The sequence below is a fragment of the Coenobita brevimanus genome, chromosome 23 (genome assembly GCF_032717465.1).
Source record: "Coenobita brevimanus isolate Jiangsu-jjx chromosome 23, ASM3271746v2, whole genome shotgun sequence".
Taxonomy (NCBI): Eukaryota; Metazoa; Arthropoda; class Malacostraca; order Decapoda; family Coenobitidae; genus Coenobita; species Coenobita brevimanus.
The window spans coordinates 44,199,782-44,221,066 of NC_136976.1; the positions used below are offsets into that span (position 1 = coordinate 44,199,782).

General features: G+C 47.5%; 1 protein-coding gene across 1 annotated transcript in view; it reads right to left on the reverse strand.

Annotated features, from left to right (window-relative positions):
• Positions 1-693: 693 nt before the first annotated feature.
• Positions 694-21,285, reverse strand: part of Eip63E (cyclin dependent kinase Eip63E) — a gene marked incomplete at its 5' end in the record, with an annotated part of 709,236 nt that continues 688,644 nt past the window's right edge. The window contains one exon of the mRNA XM_080266993.1: positions 694-923. Coding sequence (XP_080123119.1) covers positions 820-923 — 104 coding nt within the window. The remainder of the gene's footprint in view (positions 924-21,285) is intronic.

Here is a 21,285-nt window from a genome sequence, read left to right on the forward strand (position 1 = left end):
TTGAACAGTTTACCTAACTTAGTGCGTTTTAAAGTTGGGCTTAGCGCTTTGAAGATTTCTGCTTGGCAACACTGGATGAGCTATTGGCCATCATGACTCGTGTCTGGCTTTGTGAGCAGGACCTTTCAAAAGTTTGGAAACCTTGTTGTGCTATTTTACAGTGCACATATGTAAATACACCTAGGTTCAGGTAAGTTCATGTGTACAGGTATTGTATCATTAAATATTAGTTGCTTATTAAATATTTAGTGCTTGGGGTTGACCAATAATACATGCTAGACACTATGATTGCATTGGGGTGACTGACCATGATTGCTAGAAACTTATTGGCAGGTTTTCCCGGTCATCTGGCAGTTTCTGCTCTTTCGGCACCTGCTTGGTACCGAAGATATTGAAAGAGAGGACTTTTATTTATATCTATATCTATCTATCTATCTAACTATATATATAAGGTATACAAGATATGCATTTGATATAAGTTTTCAATATAAAGGCTTAAAATTATATCCAACACATATGGTAAGCTGATGTGATTTAAAGCTTAACATAACGGAAACAACACAAACAGACTCAGTTGATTACAGTAGGTAGCTGTCAGTTAATGATCTTGAAGTTTAACATACAGCAATCAGCATCAAATAAAAACACTTAGTTATTTATTCAACTGCACATGGCACCTCATATATTGATGGAACACACAATCACACACAACTGATTACTGAGCCAAAAAACTTGAGCCAAACATTAGAGTCGAGCCTAGAGTTCTGCTTATGATGATTCCGAGCCGGGCGAGGGTGTAAAATTGAGGTGAGCTGAACACTAGACCAGCTTTCTGATCTCCCGCGCTGCCTGGATGACTGAGGTTGGGTAGTTGCGTGGCTCAGGAGCTAACCTCACGTCCCGCACACTGAATATTGACTGGTCTGGAGGAGAACACATTAGTATGTTAGTAAACTTGGCAGCTTCTAGGTCATGAGTGAAAAGTCATATACAGTAAAAGTCCAATTATTCGGCAGCTGATAATTCGGTAAATCCAATATTTCGGCAGATTTGAGAAAAAGCCCCATTTACGAAAGTCTTTGATTGTTCAGCAGACATTCGGAATCATCTCGGCAGTCCAGGAAGTGTTATCTGTGATTTGTATTGCCTACTGTTTCATTACACTTGTGCATGTTCACTAGTATCTATATTTTTCAGATTCAGGTATAGAACTGTACTGATTACCATACTGCACAGTATCATACAGTACAGTACCCTCCACCCCCCCAAATTAGCGAGAGTTACATTTGGAGCCCCCTCGCTTGACACCATCCTGAAAATGATATTTACCGGTAATTGCGTAGCTCATGAACCACTAATACTGTAATCCATCATCCATAAATAAATGTTGCTTGTTAAATCTGTTAACCTCCTGAAAATGATATTTACCGGTAACTGTGTATCCATTATCCATAAATAAACGTTGCTTGTTAAATCTGTTAACCTCCTGAAAATGATATTTACCGGTAATTGCGTAGTTCATGAACCACTAATACTGTAATCCATTATCCATAAATAAACATTGCTTGTTAAATCTGTTAACCCATTGTTTGTAGCTGTACAGCTGTGACAGCTCATTTCATTCCTCAGCATACTGGTGGAAGGGACTGTCCTAAGTGTTTAACTAAACCTAACCTAACCAAATTTAACTGTACCTATCAGTTTAACTGTTACGCTACGTGTTCAGAGGCCAACTTCTTGTCCTCTGAACACGAGCAACTGATCTGGGGTCCCTTCGAGACCGGGTCTAGAGCATGCAACTAGAGGAACGGGCATAAAAACTCAGGTCAACCAACCTTACATGTATACTGCCTTAAAGTCAACACAATACTTAATATAATCTTAACACAACACACTGTACAGATTAAATACACAATAAGACAGGAGGACAGGAGTGGTCATGGGGAAAGGAAAAATATATTTAGGGTGGCAGGTCAGGTGAAGAGGGATAATCGGGATATCATAAGTGAGCAGTGTGTGAAGAATGATGAAGGAAGGGTAGTGGTGAACAGTGAGGATATTAAAGATGCATGGAGAGAGCATTATAACCGGTTGTTGAATGAGGAGTTTGACTGGGACAGGGAAGGTTTGGAGCCAGCAGATCCAGTGTCTGGCCCTTGGCCTTTGATTAATACTGCTACTGTGAGTGAGGCAATAGGCAGGATGAGGGTGGGGAAGGCAGCAGGTGTGTCTGGGTTGACTGCCAAAATGTTCAAGGCCTCAGGCGATACAGGGGTGAGTTTAGTCACTGACCTGATAAATAGGATTATTTATGAGTGTGTTGTCCCAGATGATTGGCTGAAGAGTGTAATTGTAAATGTGTATAAAGGGAAGGGTGATGCCCTGGAAAGAGGAAATTATAGAGGTATAAAGCTTTTAGATCAGATAATGAAGGTAATGGAGAGAGTTTTGGAAGGTATGATTGGAGAGGGAGTGAATGTTGATGGGATGCAGTTCGGGTTCGTGCCAGGTAGGGGGACCACTGATGCCGTGTTCGTTGTTCGACAGCTTCAGGAAAAATGTATTGGTGGGAGAGGGGATCTTTATTTTGTTTTTGTTGATTTGGAGGGGGCCTTTGGCGGGGTCCCTGGAGAGGTGGTGGGGTGGGCGATGGGAGGGCTTGGCTTGGAGGAGTGGCTAGTTGGGGTGGTTGTGGCCATGTGTGTAGGTGCTCACACCCAGGTGAGAGTGAGTGGAGATTTGGGTGATGAGTTTTCCGTGAATGTTGGTGTGCATCAGGGGTCAGTCTTGAGTCCCATGTTGTTTGTTGTGGTGCTTGGGGCCCTTTCACGTGACTTTGGAGGCGGACTCCCGTGGGAGTTGTTGTGTGCTGGTGATTTGGTGTTGATTGCAGAGAATGGAGGGAAGGCGGAGGAAGGGTTTGGGAAGTGGAGAGGTGGTGTGGGGCAAGGGGGTTTAAGGGTGAATGCGGATAAAACAAAAGTGATGATGTCTGGGGTTGGTGGCGGTGCTGTCAGGGACGGGGGAGGGTGGCCATGTGCAGTTTGCCGCAGGGGCGTGGGAGGTAATTCCATCTTGTGCGGTGTGTGTGATAAATGGGTACATAAGAGATGTAGTGGTATCAGAGGTGGACTGCAAGGTGGTGCTGATTTTATGTGTACGGCATGCCGGGGTGAGCAGGTGGAGATTGTCAGACGTGAAAGGATTGAACTTGCTGGTGAGTCTCTTGGGTGTGTGGAAGAGTTTTGTTATTTGGGAGACGTGTTGTGTGCTGGGGGTGGGGCTGGAGCTGGCTCTGTGGCTGGGGTGAGGGGTGGTTGGGGGAAGTTCGGGGAGCTCTTGCCTCTCCTGACATTGAGAGGGCTCTCCCTACGTGCTGAGGGGTCTTTGTATGCGGCATGTGTTGGGAGTGTGGTGCTGTGTGGCGGTGGGGCCTGGGCGGTGGGGGAGGGGGATGTTCGCCGGCTCAGACGTACAGAAATGACAATGATTGGGTGGATGTGCAGTGCGTCCCTGCGTCCGGGGCCTGGAGGGGCTGGGTTTACAGTGGAAGAGTTGAGAGGTGGGATGGGGCTGGAGTTTGTTGGTGTTGTGATGAGGAGGGGTGGATTGAGGTGGTTTGGACATGTGGAGAGGATGGGAGATGATAATTGGGTGAGGAAGGTGAAAAGTGTTAATATTGGGGGTGGGGTTATGAGGGGCAGACCGAGAAAGACATGGGACGAGGTCATTAAGTGTGACCTTAGGGTTAAGGGACTGAACAGGGAGGCTGCAATGGATCGTGCAGAGTGGAGAGCCGCCATTAGGTGACCAAGGCTGACACATGCAAGCATGTTGGAGCCTTTAAAAACGAAACGAAACGAAACGAAACGACTCTGGTTGGTCTGCTGGGGACTTGGGCTTATCACAGGTGTCGTCCAGGTGTGGGTGGCATCCCGTCAGGTGTGCCTTCCTGCAGGAGACACAGGACTGCTGCCAGGGGCCGGGTCGTCCAGAATGGGCTGCTGGGCAGTGTGGAGGGAGGCTCTTCCCTAGTGGGGCCTCAGTAAGAAGGTCAGCCCTAGGGACAGGGGCTGAACTGGGCAAGCAGGCGTGCTTGATGCGTCCATTCCTAGAAGAGGATTGCTTGCCGGTGGGGCTGGGGAGGTCACGCCCTGGAGTCCTGGGGACACCCCAGGGTGACTGAGGACTGCAGTCTCGGGTTGAGCTGCCATCAGGGGCTGCCCGTGGCGTCCCTTCCTTCGGGAGTCCAACAGCGAGGGGCGTTGTTGGGGTGCTGGTTGCAGGGCATGGATCCCCAGACCCACCACGAGGCCTCACCAGATTTCCTCCAACTGCAACTCCGCCGGGAACTACATCTGTGGGGAGAGAGAAAGGGTGTCCTGCTCGGTCTCTGGATGGGTGAGGCAAGCAAGGGACGTCCTCAGCGAGGGGCGTCACAATGGTAGCAGACGAAGGACGTATGGTGACCGATCCCTCCCCAGCACGGACGGTGGCCATCGCCGCAGTTCTACTAACCTCTGGGACAGCAGGTGAAGGACGTACGGTGGCCGACCCTTCCCCAGCGAGGAGGGTGGCCGTCACCATGGTCCTGCTTACCCCTGGGACAACAGGTGAAGGGCATACAGTGGCCGACCCTTTCCCAGCATGGACGGTGGCCGTCGCCGAGGTCCTGTTCCCAGTGGAGGTGGCAGACAAAGGACAGACGGTGGCCGATCCTTCCCTGGCATGGACAGTGGCTGTCACCGCGGTTCTGCTCTTCTCTGGGGTTGCAACTGAGAGATGTACGGTGGCCAATCTCTACTCGGTGTGGACGGTGGCCGTCACCGCGGTGCTGTTCCCAGCAGAGGCTGCCGATGAAGGGCGTACGGTGGCTGACCCTTCCTGGCGCGGACGGTGGCCGTCGACGCGGTCCTGCAGGGGGTAGTAGCTGAGAAATGTACGGTGGCCGACTTCTCTATCAACGCGGACGGTGGCCATCGTCACGGTGCTACCTGGGACTATGAGCACAAGTCCCACCCCGATCCTGGCGAGTGCTGGCCTGGCTGGAGAGTAGTCTGCTGGGGTGGTGTTTTTCAGTCTGGCTCTTGAGGGGAATAGGGGCACAAGGTAGTGGGGGACATAGGCCTGTCTGGCCCGGGCCCTTTGCGCACCCTATGTGCCTCCCTGTGGTCTCTCCTTGGGGTGGGTGTTGCACCACCCCATCTGTGGTCTCCCGTTGAGGTGGGTATTTCACCACCGTCATGGGAGAAAAAGTCATGTCCCGGTGGCTGGAAGTGGTAGGTGTCCAAGGTGGTGGTGCGGTGGGTGGGTGTGAGATGGCGAAGGAGGGTGGTCTAGAGAAGGGGTGGGCAGGTTTGGTTCCTGGTGCAGTGCGTAGGTTATGTGGAGGGTGGTGGTCTGCGGGGTCTTCAGGAGGAGGCAGAGGAGGTGAGGTGTCCCTCGGATACACTGGTGTTTCCCCTGGGCAGGGGTCCAGGTCACTCAGCATATCTTCATTTCTGAAAGTAGTGCGCGCCCGATGTCTCGTGGCTGAATGCTGGAGACAGGTGCAAATTCCCTTCCTGGTGGGTTGGGTCACTGGAAATTTCCATTGCCCCTAGTGTATCCTTAGTGTTATGGGGGATGTGTTGGGTGTGGGGGGGGGGGATGGTTTTGGTGATGTTGGGGGTGTGGGTGAGGGTGTGGCTGCGTACCTAGCTGGTAGGCGGGAGAGGCGGCCAGATCTGGTTGTGGTGATGGTGAGGAGCTGGGGCCACGTGGTGCAGTGGCCGGGCGTGGGTGGGTGGTTGATTGTTTGTGTGGTGGAGTTCGGGTGTTAGGGGGCAGAGTTGTGGCAGTGGTGGGGGATGAGGTGCTGGTGAGTGGTCTGGCATAGGTTGTGGTTCTGGAGCGAGGGGTGTGTGGGGAAGAAAACTGTGTGGGTGTATGGGTAGCAGCAGGTGGCACATAGCGTCGGTAACGTGGTGGGGTGGGTGGGGATGGGTGGGGGTTCTCCTGGTTGGGTGGCAGGGCCTTTGTGTCCTGCGGTTGTGGCATGGTGGCAGGAGGTGAGGTCACCAGGGGTGTGTCGGGGGCCCACAGAGATGGTGTGGAGCAGGTGGAGGGTGGAGTGGGGGACATGATTGTGGAAGGGGGAATAGGTAAGGGTGAGGAGGAGGAGGGCGTGATGTAGCAGGCATATGAGTCAGATGTGTGATTGGAGGTGGCGGGTGGTGGTGGAGTGGCGTGGTGGGTGGGGGAGTGAGCGTGACGTGGTTGAGAAGTGTCAGGTGGCAGGCGGAATAGGCGCACGTGGCGGTTACGGTAGGTGCGCTGGGTGTTACGATACTGGATGTTAACTTGGTAGGGGTTGTGGACATTGATAATGGTGTAGGGTCCTACGAACCGTGGTGAGATCTTGTTTGGGATTGGTAATTGCATTACTACTACCAAGTCTACTGGCTCAGGGTTGGATGGGGTGATGTCGGGTTGTAGATCCTGGTGTTTTTGTACTGTAAGTGGTGCAGTCAGCTCTTGAGGTGGTGAAGAGGGTCGGACATGGGAGACTGGGAGGAGGGCTGGAGGTAGTGTTGTAGGAGTAGAAGAGGGGTCTCCAAATACAATTTGCTCGCATAGTGCGTGAGAGATTGGGCGGTCACAACCTTGCGCAGTGTGAATTCGCGCACTAAGAATACATAATCTTATGGGAAAAATTACATATGGGCAGTACCCCCTCATACCTGGACCATTTTTGCCCCTTAGAGACATAATAAAGGTCAAATTTTTCAGACATTGTACTACAGATATAGCTACAATAACAAAAATATGGGCAGTCACCTTAACAGTAAAAAACAGGCATGATGGACTTAAATAACAGGGGTTGCGAGGCATAGCAACACTTACAGTGCCACACCCCCTGCTGCACCTCCTGTCACATCAACACTTCCCTCCACAGACTCCTCCTGAGCACCTTCCCCACGAGCCTCTAACTCACTCACTTTGGCCATAAACCCCTCAAAGTCCAATGCTGTCACATCTGACATTGCATCCTCTTCATCCTCAACAGGAACAGGATCAGACGATGTCGCTGGTTCCTCACTGTCACTAACTTGAGCCTGCTGTGTGTAACTTGTTTTTAGCATCTGTCTTCTGTTTATTTCTTGCCTGTGCCTGTCTGTGTAGAAACGGAAAAGTTTGTCGATACTGCCGAGAACCTCCTCCATTCTTAGGTTGCTCACTTCCTGTTCCATCACCTTTTCCTTGAGCTTATCCACAGCAGCAAGGATCTAGCTTATTCTTGGCATACACAGCTCTGTCCTGCCCTCCATCACACTAGGCTTCTCAACTTGACTCTGCCTGGCATCATGCTCTGCATAGGCTTCTCAACTTGACTCTGCCTGGCATCATGCTCTGCATAAGCCTCGTCTATCTGTTGCAAGACTTCCTTGGGAGGCTGTTCCTCAGTAGCAGCGTGCGCTTCTTGTATGTCCACCCATAACTTCCTGAAAATCTGGTACAGCTTGCGCCTCCTACCCCAAGCTGCGCAGTGGAATACCCCAGGAATTTCTGCGCATCAACACAACAACACGTGATGATGAATGCGTTGTGTGGGGGATGGGGTTGTGTACTACTGGAATATGGCATTTTTGAGCCACTCCTTGCCTCTATCTCGCATTCTGTGAGGTAAACTCAGCATTCAAAGTTTCTGGGTATGATTTTTGGTCACTCACGCACAATGCGATTCGCGCACTCTGAGCTCACACACTAGGATAGCAAACTGTATCCGTTCATGGGGAGTGATGCCGTCTTCTCGGGGTCAGGTGTTCATTCCCCACTGTACAATGTTTACATGTGCCGGCCAGTCCCCGCTTTCTGTTTCTTTTATTTGATCCCACACCTAGTTGAGAAGGGTGTGGTGGCTTCGCTCGCATATTCCATTCCCTTGGAGCCAGTACGGAGAGGAGTGGGAGATTTGGTAGCGAGTTATTTCCATATTTTGCAGGTAAATTCTGGGGTGTTGTCTGAGTGAAGGGCTTGGGGGATGCTGAAGTAGGGGAAGACATGGCGGACGAGGGCATCGGCCACGGCCATGGCGTGGTGTTCTTTGGCTGGGCAGGCAACGAGGAATTTTGAGTAAGTGTCCACGATGGTAATGATTTACTTGTAGCCGGCTTTAGGTGGTAGGGGGCCAATTATGTCCACGGACAACAGTTGGCATGGTTTGTGGGTGGTGATGTTCCCCAACGGGCCAGGCGTTCGTGTGATGTCCTTGCCTAGCGCACAGGCCCAGCAGGCCTGGATAACCTGCTTGGCCAGGTTGGAGAAGCCGGGTGTCCAGTAGATATCGTTAAACACCAGCAGTAGCTTCTTGGTGCTGAGATGAAAGCCGTTATCTGAGTGTAAGTGGGTCACTGCGTTGAGGATGGTGTCGGGGTTGAGCACTACGTGTTCGGACAGGGTGAACAGGTAGTTGCCGTGCTGGTGGACCTTAAGAGAATACCTGGGGCTGTATCCAGTGGGGCAATCTTTGTTCTGCCACTGGTGTAGGAGGTTGGAGGCGGCACTGATGGAGTTATTGGCAGTCGGAACAAGGCGTCGGCATTGGTGTGTAACTTGCCAGGCTGATAGATCTCAAAGTCAAATTCCTCAAGAGTTCTCTCCACCTAATCAGCTCGGCGTTGTGGGTGTGGGACTGGCATAGCCACTGCAGAGATTGGTGGTCGGTGATCATGGTGACGTGTGTGCCTGAGAGGTAGGCTCGGAAGTGCTCCAATGCTTTATATGATGCCTAGGCATTCTCGTTTGGTGGTGGCGCAGTTTTTCTCAGCTTGGTTAAGGATACGGCTGGCACAGACAATTACTGTATGTGCTCTCGCCTTTCTTGGACCTGGGAGAGGACGGCGCCAATCGCCACTAGGGACACGTTGGTGTATAGGCGAAAGGACAGCGTGCAGTTGGGGAATGCGACGATCAAAGCAGTGACAAGTTTGGTCTTCAGAGTGTGGAATGCTGTGACACGACTGTCGGTCCAGTTGAAAGGCTTGCCCTTTTTTGTCATGTCATGGAGGGGCTTTGTGATGTTGGCGAACCCTTTTACGAAGCAACGGTAGTAGGATGTGAGCCTGAGAAATGCGCGGACTTCGTGGACATCTCGTGGTAGGGAAAGGTCTGCGACAGCACGCAGCTTGTCAGGGTCGGGAGCTATACCTTCCTTGGAGATGATGTGTCCCAGGAAGGAGAAGGACCTTTCAGCCAGGACACATTTTGATGGTCTGAGCTTAAGTCCCGCCTGGCAGATGCACAGGAAGACTTGCTTGAGGAGCTGGAGGTGGTCGGCCCACATCCAAGTGAAAATGATGACGTCGTCCAGGTATGCCAGGCAGATTTCCCAGGTAAGGCTGCTGAGGACTGATTCCATTAGCCAGGAAAATGTAGCGGGGGCATTGCAGAGTCCAAATGGGGGGACATTGAATTTGTAGTATTTTTCATTACTGGTCGAGAAAGCTGTTTTTCCTCTGTCCTCTGGGTGTACAGGGACTTGCCAGTATCCTGATTGGAGATCTAAGGTGGAGAACCAGGATGCTCCGTACAGAGTTGAGGGAGTAATCTATCCTGGGTAGGGGGGTGGCATCCTTTGTGGTCATGTCGTTCAGGCATCGATAATCCACACAGAAGTGCATGGTGCCGTCTTTCTTTTTAACCAGGATGACCAGAGAGGACCAGGGGCTGGTGGATGGAGATATGACCCTGGCATCAAGCATTTCCTGGACCTGCCGGTCTTCCTCAACCCGTTGTTTGTTTGTTTTTTGCCGTGATGGTTGATGAATGGGTGGTCCTGTGGTGTGGATTTCATGTGTCAGGTATGTGGTGTGGCCGATGTCTGCCAGTCCTGACACAATGAGGTCTTGGAAGTCCTGGAGGAGACGTCAGAGGCTGCCAGCCTGGTGTGGTGAAAGATGTTCTGGTAGGGGGGGTAGGGTGGCAGGGGAGGAGGGGGGTGCACAAGGCTCGGCTTCTCCCATCTCCCTGATGATTAATCCTCTGGGGAGGGTGACGGGGGTGGTGGAGATGTTGGTGATACGTACTGCCCCGAGGTGAGGGTGTAGGAAGGTGGGGGACAGTAAGCAGGAGGAGATGGTTCCAGGTGGTAGGTTAGGGGAGAACAGGATGGGGGTTCCGGTGGGCCTGTTCAGGTGTAGCCAGGCCTCGTGCTGAGGGAGGATGGTAAGGGTGGAGGCGATGGTTGTGGGGAAGGTAGTATGGAGGAGCGGGGGGATAGGGGACAGGATGGAGGACATGGGGGGGGCAGGGCAAGGAAGGAGGTGGGGGTATGCACTTGCAGAGTGGCTGGAGGCTTCTGGAAGTGGAGACGTCACTTGTGACAGTCGATGCTGGTATGTAACTTCTGCAAGAGGTCCAGCCCCAAGTAGCCATCGTAGGCATGGCAGGTTGAGTCAAAGATGATGAACTTGTGTTGGGCGGATACTTGCTGGTGGGTATCGGCACGCAGGGCCTGGGTTTCCCCACGTAATGGCAGGGGAACATCCCCTGCATCTACGAGGTGAGCTGAGGTGGGGAGAAGCGCGCCGAAAGCTGAGATATGATGGGAGTAGAAGTGGCTGTAGAGGCTGAATCTGGCCGCTTCCGTGTTGACCAGTAGCCTCGCTTTTACCCCATTCAGTCTCATCTTGTCGTAGACTGGGGGGCGGTATTTTTGTGAGATGGCCCCTGCCACCATGGGGAGGTGCAGGGGTGGTCCTAAAAATCCAGCTGTTGTGGGGGCGTCTTCCTCTTTGGGCTCCACTTCCCCAGGGTCGGCTGAGTTGGCGGATAAGGCGTCGTCCTCGGCACTCTTGTCATTTAGGGAGGAGACTTTTCAGTGCCCCTGGGTGGTTGTCCTGCGCCAGGTAGCTTTTCGCTGCTCACGGATACTGTGGATAGGGCATCTGTGGCTGCAGGCAAAGAATTCCCACAGCTTGATGGAGATGACATTAGTATTTCCTTGGGGGTGGGGCATCATTTGGTAGGGTGTGCCCTGGGTATGATGGGTGTCACTGAGGGGCTTGCATGGGTGAGGGGCTTGCATGGGTGAGGGGCTTGCATGGGTGGAGGGGGTCCATGGTTTGTGGTGTGGTGTTGTCCTCTGTGTGGGGAATTTACTGACTGCACCAATGTGCTGTGGGGTGAAGTGGGTGGCTTGAAGGCATCTAACCACCTGGACATCCTTGAAGGTCTCCCGTCGGGTCATACATCATGAAGTGTTCCCTTATGGTGCTGGGGAGGATCCTCAACAGTATACTGAATATGTGTTGTTCCCGGGTGGCTGCGTCAGTCTCCGGGTAAGCAGCGGTGACGAGTCGCCTGGCCTGGATGAGTGTGTCGTCCAGGTTGCCGTCATAGGTGAGGGTGTCGAGCTGTGACAAGGCAATGACTTTCCCGAAGGATGGCGTGACTGCCTGGATCATGATTTGGGTGAATTGTGCCCATGTCAGCTCCGGGACGATCTTGGTGGCAATACTTGACACTGCTTTCCCCAGATGAGACAGGGTAACTGCTATCCCTGTCGTGGTCGAATCCTATGTCTAGCAGTGGCTTATCCATAAACAGGTATGTGTTAATATCATATCGTTTTGGGTCAAACTTTGGAAACTGCACGTGTGGTTTGGCTGCCACTTTGCTAAACTTTCCCTTATGTTCTTCGTTGCTCTCTGACCAGATGAAGAACCACCACTTGCCACCAGTGTTATGCTACATGTTCAGAGGCCAACTAGAAATGTATTTTGTAGCTTCCTAAACCCATGATATGATTCGCTATATTTCACAGAAGAATTCAAATGTTGAAAATAGCGCAGCCACCAGGAGACACTTGCACCAGAGAGAGAGAGAGAGAGAAAGAGATAGATAGATAGAGAGAGAGAGAGAGAGAGACCTTCCCATATTGAGTACAATATCAGTACAATAGAGTAATATCTGTATCAATGCATATGATAGTACTGCACTACAGTAGTGTACTGTACACAGTACACTACTGTATGTGTGTATGTACAGTACAATACTGTGTAGTACACTTCCATTAGGTATGGGTATTCATTTCAATGCTACAGTCATCCACCTTTCCCAAGCAGTCACATAGGGATAGGTTAGGTTTGGTAAGGTAAAATACAGTTAACCTATGTAATTTTGCCAGGGAAGCACATTCAGCATATTTTCGAGAAAATCCTATGGCTATTTTTGAAAGAACAAGGGAAGCGTGGTTCCTGGCTGAGGGGTGTGGGTGGCCACCATGCATGTAACACAGATCACAATCCACAAGTACATGTTCGGTGACAGTGCCCTTCCGCCTGCCTATTGAAGGTCGAAAATCGCGCAGCCATCAGGAGACACACACGCACCACACATACAAAGAGATTCCTTCACATACCATGATGACAAGGAGTATCAGAACCGTACGGAAATTTCGTAACTGTGCATATAAGAGTACATTACAACAGTACTATACTGTACACAGGACTCTACTGGATGCATGTACAATGTTGTACTTACAACACTGTACTGTACTGTACAATACACTTCCATTCGGTATGGGTATTCATTTCAATACCACAGTCAGCCATCTTAGCCAAGCAATGCAATTAGGAAAGGTTAGGTTTGGTAAGGTTAGGTAAAGATATCCTATGTTATTCTGCCTGGGAAAGACATTGAGCATATCTTCGAGGAAATTCTATGGTTATTTTTGAACAGAGGAGGCAAGCATTGTTCCCGGCTGTGGGGTACCACGCGTGTAACACAGACCGCAACCCACGAGTAAATGTACTGTACAGTAAAACCACTCGTCTGGCCCTACACCGAATGGCGGGAGTCCCCTGGCCTCCGAGATTAGTGTGGAAACCCCCCATCATGCGCGCCTGTCCACTTCCCTACCGAATGGTCAGAGTCACCTGGCAGGCCACATGAGTCATATACTGCCTGAAGCAATGATCTACTGGACATCTGCTGTTGCTGTCACGTACTAACCTTGCCTGGACAAACGAAGTGAACCTTATAAACAGATGTCAGTTTGTTGCATGTGGCTTCCTCTGTGCTCGAAAGCAACCGTTTGGTGCGATATGGCTGCGCTGCAATGTCCTGCTTGCCAGCGAACAGAAGCCCGCACCTCAGTTCCCACCTTTCTGTTCCTCATGAATGGTTCCACTTGCAACAATGGCTGTGACTATGGTTGCTTTTGTAATGGACCCCTACCTTCTTGAGGTTGTGGCCCTGCTCTGCTGTATTCTTGTGTGTGTGGTGATGTCCCCACCATCACTTGAGAAACGGAAGAGGAAGGTTCTGAGTCTGGCGAAGCGTGAGATATTGGGCAAGGATGACTCGGGCTGGACCACAGGACGCATTCTTCACCAATATGATCTAGCTCATTCAACAAATTTTGAAATCAAGAAGTCACGTGACAAGCCTACGCAGTACGGACAGGACTTTGGCGAAAGTACACGATACAGTGACAGGAAGGTAATGGCCCAGGCTCGGCACGCCATTATTGACCGGTCGAATTTGATGTGGTTTCGTCAGCAACGTGGTGCCGGTGTGCTAGTATGTGGGACTGAGGTGAAGGCTGCTGCTGAGAAGTTTGCACACCTGCACAACATCCAGGACTTCAAGGCATCAGAGGGATGGATCTTCAGGTTCACGGTATGCCATGGACTTACGGGCCATAAGGCACACGGTGAAGCCTTGGAGGCAGCAACGGAAGAAGTTGACTCGTTTCACCAGAAACTGCATCGCCTGATCAAGGACAATGGCCTTGCCCTTGGTCAAGTCTATTACGTGATGAAACTGGTCTGTTCTACCGCTCCTTGCCCACCCACACCCAGGCTGACAAAAAGGAGAAGTCTGTGCCAGGTTGGAGTTGTCCAAACAACGTGTCTCTGTTTTGTGCTGTGGCAATGCTATCGGGATGCACCGCCTCAAACCCATTGTTGTTGGGCGTGCAAAACAACCACATTGTCTCCATGGGTTGATGGATAGCTTGCCTGTTGTGTGGTATTATTCTGTGAAGGCCTGGTTTACCACCAAGATCTTCAAAGATTGGTTCCACAGACATTTCATTAAGGTTATCCATTATCAAATGGAGGTCCTTGGAATCGCTCACAACCAGATGTAGGCACTCCTGGTCCTGGACAATGCTCCAGTGGATGCGCAGGAGCACTGGACCAGGGTGTGATCGTGGCTGCGAAGAGACTGTACCGCCAGAGGTGCCTCAACGAGATGATAGTGGTGCTGGAGGACGAGGATGCAATGGAAGACACAAGTGGGGAGCAGACTTTGCAGAATCTTCTGTGTTAAGACCTGAAGTCTGTCGTGTTCAACTGGGCAAACGCATGGAAGGAAGTCTCCGTCAAAACCCTCGAGAGTGGTTGGTCTCGTCTCCTGCAGGGAATAGAAGCCGAGCATGACTTCGAGGGCTTTGATGTGGATGATTTCCACAGCTGCCTTACACAGGCAGGAGAGCAGGTGAACATCGATAACATGTGGGATTGGTTGGACAACAATGGCGGCGATCCTGGCTACCAGACCATGTCTGATGAGGAGATCGCTGCTGCTGCTTCTGTGGACACGGAAGTGGGCAGCGGGACTGATGAGGACAAGGATGAAGACCCTGACTTGCAGCCCTCCGCAACTCCTTAACTCCCTCGTCTCAGTGTCCTCCGTGGTTACTTGGAGGGGATGCTAGAGTATGCCGAGCATCCGCACTGTGACAGAGAGTTGGTGCCGCTCAGCCTGGCGATGGAGCTGCGGGCAGTCCAGGACATTATCTTCTGGCAGAACCGTCAGTCCTACTGTCAGACCAGGATCGACTCGTTCTTCAAGCCTGCGACCCCCACGAGTGCTAGCCAATTCTCACCACCACCCACCACCACCACATTTTCCGCCTTCACCTTCGGACCTGCATCCGAGTACGTCGACAGCCACTGAATTCTCTGTTAGATGTATGTTTGTAACTGCCTTCGGAGTCTCCTGAGGTGGGTAGGCCACCATCATCGCGCAGCACATCACCAGTCATCGTCCAGTTTCACCAGGCTGAGGATGACAAGGACAAGTTCTTTGGCCTCTGTTAGGCGCTAGTGTTTGCCACTAGACCACATGCAACAACCTGCTGGAAGTGGCGAGTTACAAAGACAGGCAGCGGTGCTATGGGTGGTAAGTACCCAAACCGAATGTTTTTCTGCATGTGGCTTTAGTTCGAGTTTCCCTGGTGCTAAAATTTATTTAGGATATTCCTATGTGGGTTTTGAGGTCACAATATGGCAAAATGACCCAAAAACAGTGCCATAAATAGGAGAGGTACTGTACATACAGTGGTGTTTAGGTAGGGTGTTTTTTGGTTTTCAGTGGTTTTTATACATGGTTTTCTTGGTGTTGAAAATTATTTAGGATATTCCTTTGTATGTTTTGACGCCAAAATATGCCAGAATGACCTGAACACACTACCAAAGTAAGGAGGGGTACTGTACATACGGTAGTGTTTAAATAGGGTGCTTTTGGTTTTCAGTGTTTTTTCTGCATGGTTTTCTTAGTGTTTACCATTACTCTTGATATGCCTATGTATGTTTTGATGTCTAAATATGCCTGAATGACCGGAAAATACTGCCAACTTAAGCACAGGTACTGTAGAAGTAAGTTTCGTCTATAGGTTGGAGGTGGGTACTGGAAGGGTCTGGGTGTGGTAGGGGAATAGTGATCATCATCTGGATGTTCCCAATACCCAGACATGCCTTTGGTTCTATTATGTCTGGATAATTGAGGGATTACTGTATATATATATATATATATATATATATATATATTATTTATTTATTTTTTTATTTATACACTACAATCCCTTCTATCCCGTATCCAGACAAACAGAATACTCAGAAAAACGGGAAAATTCAAGGGCTAGTAAAAATGTCAGTAAGTTATAATTGTGTGCCAATTTGAATGGGCTGCCAAACCGCACGCAAGGCTGGGTGAAGTCGGACAAAGCGAGATGAAGACTTTTCTGGCTAACGTAAATCCCTAGTAAATCCTCTTAACCATCCCTCCTCTCCCCCTCTTTCCCCTGCTTGAATTCAGTCATCCTCCACACCCTCCACTCTGCTTTTACCACCAGACAGTAAACAAGCTCTCTTTCTGTTGTGTTGCTCTGATAGACAGTAATTTTTACACTCCAAAATGCCAAAAGAGCAAACTAAACATAAGCGTGTTGTGCTTACCTTGAAACAGAAGCTGGACGTATGCAATATACTTGAAAAGGGCGAACATTATAAAACACTGATGACTGAACATAAACAAGGAAATTCAACGATTTCTGTTATCAAGGCCCAAGCTTCCAAGCTCAATGAATTTTTCATGAAAAGCGAGACAAGTAAGTCCATTGAAAAAAAGGCATACTCTTCATCATATGAGTAGATTTGCTTAGAAAGATCTAAGAGAGCACCTATTTCTGGTCCTCTAATACAAGAAAAAGCAAGAGAGTTTCACAGTAAAATGAACATAGTAGTCGAGTGTGATTTCAGTATTGGATGGTGAAATAATTTCAAAGACAGGCACAGAATTTGTAAATCAGACATGTCAGGAGACGGCAAATCAACAAACAGCAAACGCTGGTGCGCTGTTCTTCCTACGGACCGACTCGCACCACATAAATTAATCTTAGAACGCATATGTGCTGACAGAGATGAAAAAAATAATAATAATAATAATAATAATAATAATAGGAATGAAGGATTACTTTGTTGGAAGAAGAAAAAAAATAACATGCTTGCACTTCATATGTACATCATTTATTTTGTGCAAAACAGCTGACTGGTGGGTGAGGTGTGGAATGGTGGCGGTCAGTCGGGGCCAGGACCATAAACAAAGCTCACATGGGGGCACACGGGTCGTGACAATTCTACAGCGCAGTCTTAACATCAGTTCACCAATAAATGTTCAAGCTTTCATTTCTTTATTTTTCCAATTTTATGAGTGCAGTACTTACAACGAATAATGCAGTAGATAACAGAATCGTGCAAAACAGCTGATTGGCAAGTGAAGGGTGGAATAGTGGCGGTCAGTCGGGGCCAGGGCCGTAAACAAAGCTCACGTGGCGGAACAGGTGTCATAATAATTCTACAGTGCAGTCTTAACATCAGTTCACCAGCAAAGGTTCAAGATTTTATTTCTTTATTTTCCATTTTTATGAGTACAGTACATAAACGAATAATTCGGTAGGTAACGGAATGGACTTGAGCATTTTGCAGTACTGCTAGACATTGCATGCATGTGCGTTTTGACCATGGTGTGTGTTTACGAAGCAATTTCTCAGGTGGAATCTGTTAGTGTGGCCCCTGATATGTGTGGTGAGTAACTGAATTATATTTATGGCTGTGATAATTATAGCCTTTGTATGGATTTGATCTAACTATCAGAACTACAGGAAAAATCTGTAACCAGGAAGGAAAATTTCCCAAGTCTCCCGGTTAGCTGGGATTGTACTCCATATATATATATATATATATGTGTGTGTGTGTGTACAGTAATCCCACTACTATTCAATGTAATAGAGCCAAAGGCATGTCCGGAAAGTGGTCCCGTCCGGAAAGTGGGCCCCTAGCTCCAGGACTGGTACTTAAGGACCCTAACCCAGCCTAACTTTGAAAGCCACCTAAATAACTCCCTACCGGACATGCATAGCACCTATTTAAACCTATTTAAGACCCTATTCACACCAATAATGGACATAAAGCATGAAATAAATGAAAAGGAACCAAAGAATGAGGAATTAGAAGTGACTGTACCTCAGCCTGGGTACTTACAGCATGTTTGTGGTCAGCTTTTCTAAGGTTTTGGCAGTGGTGAAAATGCTCTTGAATCATGTACATTAATCCAGTGTTGTGCCGCACTTAGTTCTTTGCACTGTGAGTTATAATTGTTTAACAATGCAAATTGTTCTTAACACGCCAGTTTCAACCGCCTGTTTCAGCTGCCAATTTACACTTCACAGTTAATCCTTTGCACTTTAAATTCTAATTTCTTAACACTGCACAACACTGTAAATTCCCATGTGGTCTAGTGGCGAGGTATTGCAGTTTATTCACTGTTTATTCACAAAAAATGAGCACGTGTGGCTTCCACTGCGTTAGGCATCTACTCGCCATCGAAGTTAGGCAGTAACTGTTGGAGTGGTGACAGGGAAACAGAGTTGCCAGATCGAAACGGCCACATTACCAAACTCCTCAATTTTCATTACCAAATATGTAAACCTAGCATTTATTCTTCACTAATTATATGTACAGGTGGAAATCCATGTAATCACTCTCCTCATAATTAACAGCATGTAGATTATTTTCACGCTATGTTGGCTAGCAGATTAATGAGAGAGAGCAAACAATCTACCATCTCCTTCCTGTGTATCCTCATACATGTGAAAAATCCGTATGGTAATGCATTATTCTGATTCATTACCAAACGAATTTTTCATTATCAAATTGGCCCACATTTGGTAATGAAAAATACCAAATGGCAACCCTGACAGGGGAGGGGAGAGGAAAGAAGGGGTGAAGGGACAGTGGTGTAAACCAGCTGTTCAGCGCGTGGCAATTTCAAATTACGGGTGGGAAAAAATTTGGATTTTTTATTTTATTTTGTTCTTTTTATGGCCATTTTTGGGTTCCGAAGGACCAGGCACACAATGTCTGGTAAGTGGGGTGTCTGGAAAGTGGACGTCCGGAAAGTACGGGGATTACTGTATATATATATATATATATATATATATATATATATATACATATAATATATATATATATATATATATATATATATATATATATATATATATACGTATACAGTAATCCCTGTACTTTCCGGATGCCCACTTACCGAACATTGTGGGCCTGGACCTTTGGATCCCCCCCCCCCAAAAAAAAAAAAATCCCCCCAAAATCCGATTTTTTCCCCACCCGTAAATTGAAACTGGTGCGCAGTGCCGAACAGCTGTTGCTTATGCACGGCCCCTTCACCCCATCCTTCCACCCTCCTCCCCAGTTACCACCTGACCACTGTCAAGAATAGATGTACATTGCAACTGATGCCGCACATGCTCGTTTTTGTGAATAAACAGTGAATAAACTGCAATACCTCGCCATTAGAACACATGGGAATTTACAGTGTTGTGCAGTGTTAAGAAAATAGAATTTAGAGTGCAAATGATTAAGTGTGGAGTGCAAAGTGGCGGTTGAAACTGGGGTTGCGCAATTAAGAACAGAATGTGCAGTGTCAAACAATTATGACTCACAGTGCAAAGAATTAAGTGTAGCACAACACTGGATTACTGTACATGCTTCAAGAGCATTTTCATTACTGCCAGAGCCTTAGAGGGGGCAGCCACAGACGTGCTGCAAGTACCCTGCACAGTGCTAAATATTTTCCATATTCACTTTTATTTCCTCATTCTCTGGTTCCTTTTCAATTTTTTCATGCTTTATGTCCATTATTGGGGTGAATAGGGTTTTACATAGGTGCTATGTATGTCCGGTAGGGAGTTATTTAGGTGGCTTTCAAAGTTAGGCTGGGTAAGGGTCCATAAGTACCAGTTCAGGAGGCAGGGGCCCACTACCCGGACTGATCCACTTTCCGAACATGCCTTTGGCTCTATTACATTGGATCTATATATACAGTATATACTGTGTATATATATATATATATATATATATATATATATATATATATATATATATATATATATATACAGTGGAGTCTCTTTTATCAGAAAATCATGAGACTTTCAGAGTTTCGTTTAATCAATTTTTTTGCATTAAAGATACTGTAATAATATGTAGGATACAAGGGAACAGAGTTGCACTCCCCCATCACCCATTTCTGGTGACATCTATCCCACCACCACCACCAGCACCCCAAAAGCCACTCAACCATCACCAAAACACTTAATACACTGTAATAACTATGTATGTAACTGCACTTTTGTAACTGTAATAGAAACTGTCAACTTAAATAAATCTTCATTCAAACAGACTCAAATAAACTTTCACCAAAACAATTACATAATTCACTGTAACCAATTCAAACAAATAAAGCAACCAGAAACTAATGCCAGTGGTGAGAAACAAGCCCGCTGTGTTAGAATTTTCGGATAAATTTCAGATTTTTGAGGTTAATCGAAATGAGAACATTTTAGTAAAACTTACAGTTAATGGCGTATTACGGTTAAAATAATTTCTGATAAAAGAGACTCCATTGTATATATATATATATATATATATATATATATATATATGTATATATACATATAATATATATATATATATAGATATATATATATTATATGTATATATATATATATATATATATATATATATATATAGATATATATGTATATATATATATATATATATATATATATATATACATATATATATACATATATATATATATATATATATATATATATATATATATATACATATATATATATATAGAGAGAGAGAGAGAGAGAGAGAGAGAGATAGATAGATAGATAGATATACTGTATAGATAGATAGATAGATAGTCTTTCTTTCCTTCTTTCTTTCCTCTTCTTTCTGCCTGTGGGTGACTCTGCACTGAGTGACAAGCCAAATGGTTTCCTGCACACCAGAAAACCATTTACTACATTGGGTGGTAACCATATAACCAGATTTTGGCGCCTGGTGGTTTAGTGGGTAATTGTTGCGCTCCAATTGGATTGAGCCATTGAAGGTTTATATCCTTGGGGTGGTTGGGGTTTATTGTTCATGTAATGCCACTCAGGGATGAGTGAGACTGGTCACTTTCATCTTAAATGTCAGGACCAACTTGTCTAGCCCTGGGCTCCTACGCTCCTAATTGGGCAACGTACGATTGGATGATGAATGATGAAATATATATATATATATACAGTAATCCCCGTACTATCCGAACGCCCACTTTCCGGACATTATCATCCCGGGATCCAATATTCCCAAAATGGTCCGAAAAACGCAAAAAATTCGAAAATCTGAGTTTTTCCCGCACGTAATTTGAACTCGGCGCGCGCGGTGCGGGACAGCATTGTTTTGGTGCCTCATTCCTCTGACGTCCGCTAAAGCGCCCCTGCATCCTCCCCACTTACCGCCCGTCTCTTGTCGTGAGTGCACGCTCGTCGTCATTAGAATTTTGAGTGAAAAGAAACTGATTTAATAGACTTTCAATGTAGCTAAAATTAACTAAAGTGTGTTATGTTTAGAAAATGGATTTATGAGTGCAAAGACTTTA